This window comes from Labeo rohita, unplaced genomic scaffold, assembly GCF_022985175.1.
Source record: "Labeo rohita strain BAU-BD-2019 unplaced genomic scaffold, IGBB_LRoh.1.0 scaffold_209, whole genome shotgun sequence".
Lineage (NCBI taxonomy): Eukaryota > Metazoa > Chordata > Actinopteri > Cypriniformes > Cyprinidae > Labeo > Labeo rohita.
The window spans coordinates 11,810-26,387 of NW_026128319.1; the positions used below are offsets into that span (position 1 = coordinate 11,810).

General features: G+C 34.6%; 1 protein-coding gene across 1 annotated transcript; it reads left to right on the plus strand.

Moving 5' to 3' along the window:
- The first annotated feature begins 5,759 nt into the window (after positions 1-5,759).
- Positions 5,760-14,050, plus strand: LOC127159347 (urokinase plasminogen activator surface receptor-like). Its single transcript, XM_051102202.1, has 7 exons — positions 5,760-6,139; positions 6,367-6,495; positions 6,693-6,800; positions 11,984-12,103; positions 12,425-12,544; positions 13,427-13,534; positions 13,634-14,050. Exons 1-7 carry the CDS (start codon positions 6,112-6,114, stop codon positions 13,690-13,692), a joined length of 672 nt encoding a protein of 223 aa, XP_050958159.1. The 5' UTR covers positions 5,760-6,111; the 3' UTR covers positions 13,693-14,050.
- The last annotated feature ends 528 nt before the right edge of the window (positions 14,051-14,578 follow it).

Sequence of the window (14,578 nt, forward strand, 5' to 3'; positions counted from 1 at the left end):
ATTCTGCGGCACTTCACATCAGGTCCCAGCAGCCACGTGCACAGGTAGGGCTCAACCTGTGCAGAGCACATGCCCTTTTTGTAATTACACTCGGAAGTGCCCTTTTTTGGGGGGAGTTTTTAAAAAAAATAAATAAATCAATGCTATTGGTAACCCTTTACGTCTGTTTGTCTTTTTAACAAATTTAATTAAAGGCATTAAAAAGCGCATCTCTTAGAACCGCTCAAACTGTCAGTCAAACTTCACAACTCCGCCCCCTGAGCGCCGCGAACTTACGTTTCAGCACATCAGTCAGAGTCATAGAGCAGAAGCAGATGAACGTCTTCGTCTTGTAACGGTAAAATATCTTCTTGTTTGAATAAGTGCAACGTTGTTTTTATGAAATAAACACTAGTATGTCTATAAAGGTTCATATAATGCATCACCACACCGGTGTGATGTTGACGTAATGTGATGTCGTCGTTTTAATGATGGACAAATTGCACACATTCGCTGGTCAAAAACCCGCGGTGTAACTGCATTTGAGCTAGGTAAAATATATTGTAAGAAATTTCTATTTTGATTTTATGGCTATCTGCTGAATGTGCTGATGCATGTAAATTACATGATGTAATTTATTAACATTTCATCATATTATATAGCCTATGGTCACACAGCATGGTAGGTTAAAGTTTACGATGCTATTATATTATGCATGTGTTTGCTGGCTAGATTTTTAAAAAAATCTAGTATTGTATACTCCCCGCTCGTCTTCACATGTATAAACATAGAAAAACATGGTTTAATACTGTAATAATGTTGTATTAAATAAAAAAAACTTTACACAGTGAGAATGAGAATCATCAGGTCACTGTGCATTCTATATATTTTATCATGCAGAATGTAACCTGCATGTATGCAAAGCAAAGAAAAAAAGAAAATGAACATCTTACACAACTAAGAGAGAGTGCACAACCAGTTCACAAACACAGGACAAATAATACACAGACAACCACCCAGGAGGCAAATTGGTAAAACTAACTTTACTAGAAGGCCAGGTGTGTTGTTGTAATTAGTTTTAAAGATACCCTCTATATGTATATATTATCTGTATAAAAGTTATTAATACTAAATAAATATAATATAAGAATATTATTGTGTGTTATTTTTTTAGTGGTGGAGGGGTTCGTGGAAGGGTTGGGGGGGGGGGGTGCCCTTTTTTCAGTTTCAGCACATGCTCCTCAAAAGGTCTGTGCACGGCCCTGCGTCCCAGTTTCTCCTTCAAATATCCGCCGAGAGTTTCGGCATCCAAGCTGGGATCAAACTTTGTGGCAAACACACTCACTATCTTAGACTTGACAGCTAATATGTTAGAAACAGCGCCAATCCCTATTACCCCAACTGTTTTTCGCTCCCGTTTCGCAGTTTGTGCGGGGCGATGATTCAGCCTGAACGGTGCAGCCCTATCCAGCTTGGGGCGTCTCTTCCGCACCACAGCACTCCACGCCGGAGATCTCTGCGTTGATCCAGTTGCACACAGGTCAGACGGCACCATTGGTCCCGAAACGTCATCCAAGGCCACCTCAGCGCTAGATGGCTGTCCGTCAGTCACCACTGAAGGGGGGGGCAGTAGTTGTATACTGTGTCTCAATGACAGACACCCGCGAATTCAGGGTAGCACTCACTTCATGTAAACTCTCACATACATTTGATTGAATGTCAAGAGTCTTTTTTAGACCGTGGGTGTCATTATTTAATTGTTCCATTCTGCTTAATAGCACAGAGACATCAATGTGATTAAAAGTCACGGGAGGTAAATCATCCAAATAATGTGAGATGAACGAGGTATATCCTCTCCACATTCATTTAGGACTCTCAGACACATTTTCACATTGTTAATGTCCTTCTGTGCACCCTTATGGAGGACACAGCGTTGCGATGTGTTTGGACATACCTCAAACAGGGCCTTCTTTGAGGACTCAATGCGTTCAGAACTGAAATTGTTTGTAACAAGCAAAACAATTTCATCGTGACTCATAGTTCTCATCTTAATGACAGTAAAGTTAAGAAGTTCATCTTCAACGATCACTTTACCATCAGTTGTTCGAAAAAATCTCTGGCTTTGTTCGGGAGCTCACAGAGCAACGTGGAGTCCCAGATGCCACTTTCAATGTATTTAAATATGCATGTTCCTAAAAGTTATTGTAGAATATAATAAATAATAATAAAACCATTTTCAGTTTGGTAAACCAAGTTATTTTTTGTTTGTTTTGTTTTTTTCCCCAGTAGTTTGCTTCATACATTCAGTTCCTAGCAATAAAATAAAAAGCAAACAATATCATTCATCTAAAGTACAAATATGAATTTTTAGACATTTGTGACCCTGAACCACAAAACCAGTCATAAGGGTCAATTTTTTAAAATTGAGATGTATACATCATCTGAAAGCTGAATAAATGCATTTGTCAGGATAGGACAGTATTTGGCCGAGATACAACTATTTGAAAATCTGGAATCTGAGAAATCTATTGAAAAATATTGCTACAAATATACCCATGCTACTTAAGACTGGTTTTGTGGTTAAGGGTCACATTTTTTGTCATGTTCTTGCTTTATTTATACAATAAATGAATGAGCAGGGTTTTTTCTACATTAATGTAATATAACATTAGGTTATAATCATTTTCAAAAGACCTCTCGTGCACTGTGTACTTTGCTTCTCACAACATGCATCCTTCTCATATCAATCTGATCCATAAATAATATATTTAAAGACCTCATACAAATGCATTATAAATTCACTACTGTATACAGTACGCAAAAAAATCAAAATATTGAGAAAATCGCAGTGAAATCCAGAGACTTGACTTGACAAACTTGACATAAACAGACTTGACTTGGCATGGACAGACTTGGCTTGGCTTGTAACCCCACGTTACAACCAGTCACAACACCTAACAACATCCAGTGGTTAATTTTTCCTTTGCAAAATGATCAGTCGTAGCAGAAAAAAACACCATGCCACTTCCTTTAGGTTTGTCACTATTCAAAATAAATGCAAAGGGACAAAAGTTTTGCGTGTATGTGCGCAGGTTTAAAATAAAACTACTAATTCTGCACTTTCTGCACTTCTAACATCGGCTAATAAAACATCAACATGTAGAACGATTATGAAGTTGGAGGAAAAAATGAGATGGGAGTTTTTCGACATAACCTGTCATGAACCGGAATACACGCAGAGTTCACGCAAAGCTAGACGTTTGAGGTTAAAAGGTATATATAAATTGTACATTTTTTTTAGAAAATAACTGATTGTTTCTGTGAGTTTTGCAGAGTGTTCACCATGTGTGTTACTAGCATGACATGTGTTTTCTAAGTTTTTCTAAGTATTGTTTTTGCATACCTTGCTATCTCAATATCTTGATGTGAATTTTTTGAGTAAAAACCAACTGGAGAGTAACTTCAGTCTCATGAATCTGCTATTGCGAACCACAAGTCAATCTACGTCAGTGGTTTTCAAACCTGTCCTGGAGGCACCCCTGCCCTGAACATTTTGCATGTCCCCCTCGTCTAACACACCTGATTCAAATCATCAGCTCATTAGTAGAGACTGCAAGACCTGATTTGGGTCTAATAAGGGTGACATGCAAAATGTGCAGGGTAGGGGTGCCTCCAGGACAGCTTTGAAACCCATTGATCTACGTTACGATGTAATAAGCTAGTCTGAATTCATGTGTGCACTCACTGAGAGAATGTATCCTGTTTCAAATATGAATATGGGTTTTTGAGTAATATTGTTTCCAGATCTGATGAAGAAATTGGAAATGATTTTGATAGAGTAATTGAATGTTTCCCTGTTATGCAGATTAGTTCTGTTTGCATGCATGATTTGATACGACCATTGGATTCACCGCCATTGGACAGACGGAAGCATGGCGAGTGTGCCAGGAGTCCTTATCAGCAGGAACTGTTCCATTCAATTTGGTTTCACTTCATCTCACAGATAAGCGCTGGAGATCCCATCACACTTTAAAAACACTCGGGTAGAACATCTTATTTAATTTTTGGGGGGTTTATTATTATTATTATTATTATTGTTAAATCAACGCTCTGATTCTAATTTTGAAAGGTTCATTAGATTTTTTACCTGTATTTTTTCCTAAATACACTTATACTGATTGGACTAAAAGACACTGGATTTTACTACTGAAAAAATATTGGATTTAAATATTGGAATCAAAAGGACATTTGGTTCTATGATAAAAGTACATTGATTTCTGAGTTACAAGGGGTATTGTGTTTCCAACTAAATACATTGTAACGGACGGAAAAAAAAACCATTCCACTTGCACTTATTTATAGTTCCATTGTAGTGAGAAGTGCACAATCCATACATAATCATTATCATTCAACTAAATTACAAACATGCATTTTTTTTAGACATTTATGTTATGTTCTTGCTCCATTTATATAATAAATGAATGAGCAGGGGTTTTTATGTGTTACGTGTTAAAGGTTAGTATTCAACTGTTAATTTAAAACAATAGGTTATAATAATTTTCAGAAGACCTCTCATGCCACTGTGCTTCTCACAACATGCATCCTCTCATATGAATCTGATACATAAATATTATATTTGAAGAGCTCCTACAAAGTGCATGCATTATAAATGCACAATATATGCTGTTTTGTAAGCTTATACAATACAATCCACCAATATGTGCATGCTGTTTTGTATCTGCACAAATAAAACTGTCATGTTCATGATTTAGATTGCTTCAAATCTGGCTTGTACGTTTTGCCTTCAGGATGCACATTGTAGACTAGATAAAAAATATTGAAAGAGGTTTAAGATTTACTATATTAAACACACACTCTCCATCCACCTTTTTCTTTAAAGCGGAAGTAAGCCTATGGGTGAGACGTCCGGTTCATTATCCGCTATATGAAAATAACGAGAAGAATAACAACATGCGCTTCTGTTTAAACATCTGTTAAAATGGTTTAAATATCAGTACTTGATATAATTAGGATTATCATCATTATAACTATGACCCCTTGGCACGTGCACTTTTTGAAATGATTGTGATTAAAGCAGTGGTGACAGTAAAGGTTACATAATCTTTTTTTTCACATTTGAGTTGCTTTATTGGCATGACATTTGTGTTATAGTATTGCCTATAGGGAAATATTATAAGAATAACAATGTGCAGTAAATGGTAAAACTATTTGCACTACAAACCAGTGTGCTTGTAATTAAAATATCCGTTTTTTCCCTCTACATTTTCTGTAAGTGCATTTTTATTATTATTAATATTATTAATATTATTAGTCATATATATTTAAGGTCTGTGGAACCTCTTCACGCTGTATATTTATTGTATATATGTTTGTCCTTGTTTTTGTGTGTGTCTGTGTGTGTTTTCTGTCTCATGTCTTATTTCTTTTTTTTTTCCAATAAAAAATATATATAACAAAATAAATAGAAGCATTCATAATCATACATAAACAATTCATATTTTCAATATAATACTTTCTTACGCAGAGCACAAGGAGATATGCTGGGAACCAAACATTATTAAACATTGTTTTCATCTTATGGACAACACACAAAATAAGTCAAACAAGTTTGGAATGACAAGAGGATGAGCAAATGATCATAGAATGTTCATTTTAGGGCGAACTATCCCTTTAAGAAGGTTGGTTTAAGCAGACTTATACATTCCTTGTAATTCCTAATTAAAATTCCCTTTTTCATTAACTGCCATGTAAATTATGTAAGGTGAAGCTTCTGTTACTAGTAATGTCTACTTTTGTTACACTTTCATTTTCTCATAAAACCCCTCCCCTTTTGATAAGCTATAAAATGAGTGCTGAAACATGTCATTTCATTCACCTCCTGATCAAAGATGGATCTGCAAATCTCACTTTTTCTAATGTTTGTTCTTTTCACTGCAGGTATGAAGACAAATAGTGTTTGTAATGTTATTGAGTACAAATACAGATTATTGATGTGTCTTTCTCTTTTTTATTACCAAAGGACACTCTCTCAGCTGTTATGAGTGTACGGGTCTGACGGATTCTTGTGTGAATCAAAATGTTAAAACATGTCCCAGTGGATCTTCCAAGTGCATGAGTTTAACAACAATGGGACAATCTGGTAAGTCCAATACAACGGATTGTTTAATTTGCTTCTCTCAGATTGTTATACTATCTATCTATCTATCTATATATATCTATCTATCTATCTATCTATATATATATATCCTTATATTTAGTATTAAATCAGTATTTGAAATGAGAATATGCTACATTTTGACATTTATAAATATTTTCTGTCAAAATAATGTGTTGAACCGGTCTTTCCTGAACCATACTTGTTTTCAGATGACATGCATAAAATAAAGGTTAAAGACTGTTTTGCTGACTGTGCAAATGGATCCATAAACCTCGGCATTGTAAAGAGTTCTGTTGCGTGCTGTAATACAGACCGGTGTAACGTCCAAGATGCTCCAGGTATTGTGCTTTATTGACCATATGCAAATGACTTTAAGGTCAACACTCATTTTACATCCAAAGGATGCTCAATAAAGAAGTACAATACAGGGTGCAGCTTGTCTGATGTGAACTGAATGGTGTAGCAGAATAACAGAATATTTCATTAGATTTTAAATTTTGCACAGAAAATAACAATACATGATTTCATCCTGTAGATCCCTCTAATGTCCCCAATGGAAAGACATGTTACTCTTGTGATGGGAAGAGCTGCTTAAACATACTGAGCTGTTCAGGGAGTCAGGACCGCTGTCTTAAAGCAGCAGGTGAGAATCTGGAAAAGAAAAAAAATTGTAATTTTACCTCTCTTATATGTGAGCATTTGATACAGATCACATTTAGTAATTTAGAACTTTTAACCCTTTATTTTCTTTCTTTTCATCAGGGAGTTTTGGGGGCCAGTCAATTGTTGTAAAAGGCTGTGCCTCTAAATCTCTTTGTGATACTGCAACATCAGTTAGTGATGTTCAGAGCATCTCATGCTGTGAGGGGAACCTGTGTAACGGAGCTCAGAGTGTCACTCAGAATGTCATTCAAAGTGTTAACAGTGCTCAGGGTGTCACTCAGAGCTTCCTGTTCCTCTGGTGTTCTCAGCTCTCCTTCATCCTGCTGCATTGAATCCAGCAGCTTTTTTACGTCCTGATATGGGTTTTTTTTTGTGACATTCTGATGTGACATTTTATGAAATAAAATACTACACCACCTTGTTTCTAAGGTTATACTTAGTACAGCATGTCATGCTGTAAAAAAAAAAGAAAAAAAGTACACTACAAATATAAAAACGTTTTGTTTATTAAAATAAAATAAATAAATAAATGCTCATCATGTTCAGAACAAACATGAATGATAATTATTTAATTATTCAAAGGGAAAAATTATTTAAATAAAGTTTAAAACAGCAGGTGGCAGCAGATGTTCTTTTCTACACCTAAACCGTTGCAATTGCTGACATCAAACAGTTCAAAATTATTATTAATTAGTACAGGCTAAATCAGGGAGGGATTAAGGAAAAGGACTTTTTGCAGTTAAACGTTGAAGAGATTCTGCATTTCAGATGGGGGGGTGGGAAGAACATTCCGCCTGCAAGAAATGGAAATGTTCTGCAAAGTGATTTTGTGCATCTCTGTGATGGAACCACAAGATGTCTCTCATGTACCGAAATGTAGAATTGCAAGACAGAGTGGAAGTAGGAGGGTGCAGCGGAGCCCGTGGCTGATCTGTATGCAAACATCAGTTGTCCTGAGTTCGCAGTTGTGTGAGCCGCAACCGATAGATCAGGGGTGTCAAACAGCCCTTCAGAGTTTAGTTCCAACCCCAGCTGTGTGTCCCTCCAGGGACTGAGTGTGATACCAGTGCACAGATAAAGAGATAAAGATACAGAGAAAGAGCGGTGTGACAAGGGCTCTTTGGGGCTTCTAAGACCAGCATGCTACTGCATTCTGAATCATTTGTAGAGGTTTGATTGCACATGATGGAAGTCCAGCCAGAACAGCATTGCAGTAGTCCAGCCTAGAAATGACAAGGGCCTGAAAGATGTTTTGCTGCATTATAAGAACTTAAGTCCATTTTAATTAACACAACCGTGTACGTGTTTTTTTTTTTCCTTTGATCTTGAAATATCAGTTTCAAAAACATTCTGATGCCAAACTTACTTCTAATAAAGAAAATATGCAAGTTTGGTGTGCGTTGGAGTGGACCGTATGAAATTCAGTGAACAGTGCTTTGGGGATTGGAACACCTGTATTTTATTTAAAAAAATATATAAACAAAACACTGCACTATAAAAGACAAAATTGAAACAAAAAATTTGTAGAGCAATGATATCTGTTATTAAATTTATATTTCTTTTTCACTTCCTTTTTTCTGCATTTAAATATGTATTTTTCCAAATTTTATTATAGAATATAATAAAGTATTTAAAAATATTACAGTTTTAAAAAGAGTTTGCTAAACCAAGTTGGCTTTTGCTTCATACATTCAGTTCAGAGCAATAAAATAGAAAGTAAATGTTATCATTCAACTAAATTACAAACTTTTAGACATTTATGTTATGTTCTTGCTCCGTTTATACAATAAATGAACAAGCAGGTTTTTTTTTTTTTTTTTACGTTATGTGTTAAAGGTTAGCATAAAACAATAGGTTGTAATAATTTTCAGAAGATTTCTCATGCCACTGTGTAACTTGCTTCTCACAATATGCATCCTCTCATATGAATCTGATACATAAATAATATATTTGAAGAGCTCCTACAAATACATGCATTATAAATGCACAACTATATATGCTGTTTTGTAAGCTTATACAATAGAATCCACCAAAAAGTGCAGGGTATTTGTGTCTGCACAAATAAAACCTTCAGGTTCATGATGTACATTGCTTCAGAAATATATATTCCATATGACATTTGTGTAACAAACTCATCCAAAAATCCAAATTGTATGTTTTGCCTTCAGGATGCACATTTTAGACTGAATAACAAGAAATACTGAAAATGGTTTAGATGTACTATATTCAACATATACCTTTTTCTTTGATGCAGAAGTAAGCCTATGGGTGTGATTTAATGGTTTGTTGTCCACTATAGGGAAATTATTTCATATTATTATTTCAGTACATTTGCAACAGTATAACTTTTGTTCATGTTCATTATGGAAAATTTTTAATTGTTTCCAGTGAAACTATAAAAATATAGGTGCTGCCTATGTCACATTATGAACTAAACACAAACAGCAAGAATATTTTCATCTGGTATTCCTGCACAAAACTAATACAGTTTTGTTTGAACACTTCTCTGTCATACAGTAAAGTTGCTGTTTAATCTTAAAAATAAATTTAAAATGTTCAATTTCAGTAGATGGCAACAATGTTCTACTAAACTTTAGCCCTTTCTAACGTCATCACCACAAATTAAATGTTGCCATTTTTAATAAGCCTAGTTATATACAAATATTACTAAATTAGTCATCTCAAATGATTAAAAATACCATAAATACCCAAATGTTACACAACTATAGCGTAAAAATATGATTAAAACATGTTATCATGTGGCACGAAAAATCTTGGATCTCTGGAACTCCAGACATTGTTATTACCCTATTTTAAACTAGGCAAACTTTGTTCACAAACTTTTACCACGTCTAGTTTGTTTATACGATCATCATTCATTACATCACATTACCTCTGTCTTTGTCCCACTTTTCTTCTTCTTATTTTCTTTTTTTTCTTCCCTGGGCACCAGAGGGCTTTGGTCTTTCTGACATAGTGGTAATTTATTAGTAAACATCTATCACTCTCTATGAGGTAACTGATGTATAAGGAAGTGGGCCGGGCCGGGGGAAGACTGATCATGCTTCGAACTGGGGTGAGTCGGGAGAGTAATAAAGCAGTTATGTTTTGAAGGGACGATTCTTTTTTTGTAATATTTTAATTTCATAGTTTTGAAGTATTGTTGGTAATAAAAAATAAATAAATAAAAATAAACTTCACATATTTTGGCACCCCTAGGGATCGGCAGCGCCCCTAGAATTTGCCTGTTCCGCCTATGCCATGAGCCGGCCCTGGGGAAATAACAAGAATAACAACAAACAGTAAACAGTCCAACTGTTTGACCTACAAACCAGTGTATTAAATTAGGTAATACATTAAAATAACATGGTAAAAAACACCACGTTGCAATATCAAGCAGCAAAACAAGCATGTTTGCACTGCAAAAGAAACTCAAAAGTAGAGAATAAGTTCTGGTACTGAATGTTCTCTTTACTGTGGAAGTGGAAGCATCTAAAATTAGGGCCCTATTTTTAAAAAGATCTAAGCGCATGGTCTGAAGCGGAGGTGGCATGTTTGTGTAATAAGAAGATATGCGTGAGCCACTGACTTTAGACCTGGTTGGTCAATAGCGCAATTAATTTAATTTGCCTCAAAATAACAAACACCAGCAATGAGCCTAAACAAACCTTGTTTTCAGACAAGCACTATTGACAGATGGACGCAAGTGCATTTATTTAAACAACGTGGCGCTGGACGTCAAAATGATAACTGTGTCGGTCTGAAACTACCAAAAAACACTTGCGGTGATAGGGCAGTAGACAAGGGGTAAGTCATACATTTCAGAAACAGACTTTTTAAGTCTAATCTAAGCAGTTTATGCAAGTTTATGTTCACTAGAACTTCCACAAACATCCACTAGTTAAAGATTTAGTTTTTCTTTTGCAAAACGATCAATCATAGCAAAAAAAACAAAAACAAAAACAAACAAAAAAAAACAAACAAACACCACTCCTCTTACTTAAACACTGGTGTATTACTTTTCAGAATAAATGCAAAGGCACTAAATATGCTTTTTTTCCTTTTGTGCATGTTTAAAATAAAACTACAAATAAAACATCAACATATACCTTCGTTCTGCATCTCTAACAGCGGCTAATTAAAACTAACTAATTCTTTTGAGCCCAACTAAAAGTGATGATTTCAAACTGTGGCAACCATTTCCGGATTTCCTTTTCTCTGCATAATGCATCCCTTTGCATTATGCATTCTTTCTTGTGCTTTGTTTCTGTTAATCCATTTTTTTTTTTTTTTTTTTTTCTTTTTTTTTTTTTTTTTTTTAGTATTTAAGTAATTTCTGTAAGTTATTTTTGAAGTATTTCAGTATTTATTTATTGTTGTTTAAGTTCTTAGTTCTGATATCAACTAAAACAACTTAAAATATTAAACCATACTCATTAGAAATATATATATATATATATATATATTTTTTTTTTTAAAGAGAAGTATATTTGACCTAGTCTTCAGCATCTTCATAACCCTACAAAGAACAAGAGGTTTGGAAAATGCATGGATGGATATTTTTCCTATTTTGGACTAGACAATAATAATAATATAAGTAAAATATTTCACATTATAATTTTAGTAATGTTTTTGAGAATGGGATTAAAATAACTCTGTTGTCTCAAATCTGATCATTCATTATTTCAGAGAAAATGAAACTTGGTTTTGTTGGATCTGTTTAAACAGAGGTTGAAACAGGATGTCCCACCTACATTCTATTTCCTTGTTTTTGTGTGTCTGCGTATGCTGATGTCTTATTTATTTATTTTTTCCCCCTCAAAACAAACAAAAGTAAGTTAAATAAAATAAAATAAGGCATTCATATGAACAACTGATGATCAACTTTCTTATGCAGAACACAAAGAGATAATCTATTGCTTGTTTCAACTCTCATTTGCTCATAAAGATCCACCCCTTCGACAAGCTATAAAATGGACACTGAAACAGGCACATTTTTTAATTCACCTCCTGATCAAAGATGGATTTGCAAATCTCAGTTTTCCTTCTGTTTATTCTTTTTACTGCAGGTACAAAGACAAATAGCGTTTGTTACGTTCCTGGGCACAAATACAGATAACTAATGTCTTTCTCTCACTACCTCGTTTTGTTTAATTCCTAAAGGACACTCTTTCAACTGTTACTCCTGTGTGAGTCTGATGGGTTCTTGTACAACTAAAAAAGTAAAAACATGTCCCAGTGGACTTTCCAAGTGTGTGAGTTTAACAACAACAACAGAAGCTGGTAAGTCTAATGATGGATTGAAATTCAGTTATATTTGACTAATGGAGATGCTGGTATTTTGTATACTGGTGCTGCTTCACTGGAAATGTACTGTAACTTGATTTTACATCACAGAATTTATGATTGTAACCACAGAATATTCTATTTAGATTTCTGCTGTTTAATTGGTTTCTCTCTGATTGTTAAGCTATAACAATAGAATTCGTATTAAAATTGAATCAATATCTGAAATAAGAAAATGCTACATTTTGATATTTATAAATATATTTTGCATGAAAATAATGTGTTGAACTAGTCTTCCTGAATCATTCTTGTTTTCAGGTAGCATCAAGGCTAAAGATTGTGCTGTTGACTGCGCAAGTGGATCTATGAATGTCGGCACTGCAAAGAATTCTTTGGTGTGCTGTAACACAGATAAGTGTAACACCCAAGATGCTCCAGGTATTGTGCTTTACTGATCATCAGTGTTGGGGGAAGTTACTTTTAAAATTAATGCATTACAATTTTGCATTACTCCCTGAAAAAGTAACTAATTACATTACTTAGTACTTTTTATGGAAAGTAATGCATTACATTACTTTTGCATTACTTTTGCATTACTTTTTAAATCTGGGCAGGACTTGCTTCTTTGTTTTTATTATAAAACCATTCTAATGTAAAAGACCTTTTACACCAAAAGTAAAATGAATTCACCTCAGGCTGAAAGAAAAGTACATTTATGCAGGAGATCACTCTTCAGCTATAAAAAAAATGAAGCACAAATGTTAGTTTATCTAAAATAATTTTTGCTTATTAGTATGACTGAACTGCATCATCGAAGGTCAGCAGCAGAGACACCGGTTAATAAAATGGAATTAAATGCATAAAGGATATTTGTTTTAACATATTTAATTTTTGCAGGGTTGCATCATATTCTGAATTTGCATTTCACTGTTTTTATTCCTTTTGAGGAATACTGAATCTGTTGTGAGTGAGATGAAGTAAAGCATGTTCACATTTAGTCTGGCGTTACTTATTTGAAAAAGTAACTCAGATATTTTCTTAGAAATTCAAAAGTAATGCGTTACTTGAAAAAAAGTAATATTATTACGTAACTTGCGTTACTTGTAACGCATTACCCCCAACGCTGCTGACCTTATGCAAGTGACTTTAAGGTCAGTACTGATTTTACTCGCAAAGGACATTCAGTCAGGAAAGACAATACAGGGTGCAGCTTGTCAGTTGTGAATTAACTGAATAGAGCAGCTAAAAGAGTGTTGTTTCATTAGATATTCAATTTTGGTCAGATAATAAAATAAACGAATACTTGTTTTCATCCTGTAGATCCCGCTAATGTCCCCAATGGAAAGACATGTTACTCTTGTGATGGGCAAAGTTGCTCAAACATATTGAGCTGCTCAGGGAGTGAAGACCTCTGCTTTAATGGAACAGGTAAGAATCTGGAAAACAAAAAAGTTATTTTATCTCTCTTATTATTTTTTTTTGTTTGTTTTGTTTTTGATAAACCTTTGTTTTCTTTCTTCTCATCAGCGAATATCGGGGGGCCAGTCAAAAGTTCTAAAAGGCTGTATCTCCAAATCTATTTGTAATGGCACGAAAATGGTTACTGATGTTCAGGGTGTCTCATGCTGTGAGGGGAACCTGTGTAATGGTGCTCAGAGTGTCACTCAGAATGTCATTCAAAGTGCTAATCGTGCTCAGAGCATCACTCAGAGCTTCCTGTTCCTCTGCTGTTCTCTGCTCTCCTTCATCCTGCTGCACTGAATCCAGCAGCTCTTCACATTCTACGATGAGACACAATGAACTGAATATAAGCCTTGTATTTTCTCTGTACAGTGCATCTTTTGAGTCCTGATAAGATTTTTGTGACATTCTGTTGTGTTATATTTAATATAGCTTTGTCATGCTGTAAAAAGTCAGAAATAAAAAAGGTTTATATGATCATTATGATTAGAAGAAACGTGTATGATCATTAAAGGTGCACTAAGCAATATTTCTTATATTTATCATGACAGAGTTCACGTGTGATTTGCATGCCGCCAATCCTGTCTTACGAATGATTGTATGTTGATAAATGGGGTGGCTAAAAATAATCATCATTTAAATATCATGCCCCTAAAAACACCCTGATTTAGAAGCCTTGTCCCTAGAGTTTACGACACGGAGAAACGAACCCCGTTCAAAAAGAGGAATAAACTCATGAAGGGGAAATTGTTCTTACTCTAAAAACACCCTTTAACCTTATATGTGACCCTGCACCACAAAAGCAGTCTTATATATTGGTATATTTGTAGCAATAGCCAAAAATACATTGTATAGGTCAAAATTATTGATTTTTCTTTTATGGCAAAAAGCATTAGGATATTACGTAAAGATCATGTTCCATGAAGATATTTTGTAAAATTTCTACAGTAAATATATGAAAACTTAACTTTTGATTAGTAATACACATTGTTAAGAACTTCATTTGGACAA

Bases quoted from the DNA above. Each gene is read 5' to 3' on its own strand.
- LOC127159347 (XM_051102202.1), top strand. From the start codon at position 6,112: ATGAGTTTAACAACAATGGGACAATCTG. The intron at 6,496-6,692 runs GTATTGTGCTTT...TTCATCCTGTAG, and splicing joins TAACGTCCAAGATGCTCCAG to ATCCCTCTAATGTCCCCAAT. The intron at 12,104-12,424 runs GTAAGTCTAATG...TCTTGTTTTCAG, and splicing joins AACAACAACAACAGAAGCTG to GTAGCATCAAGGCTAAAGAT.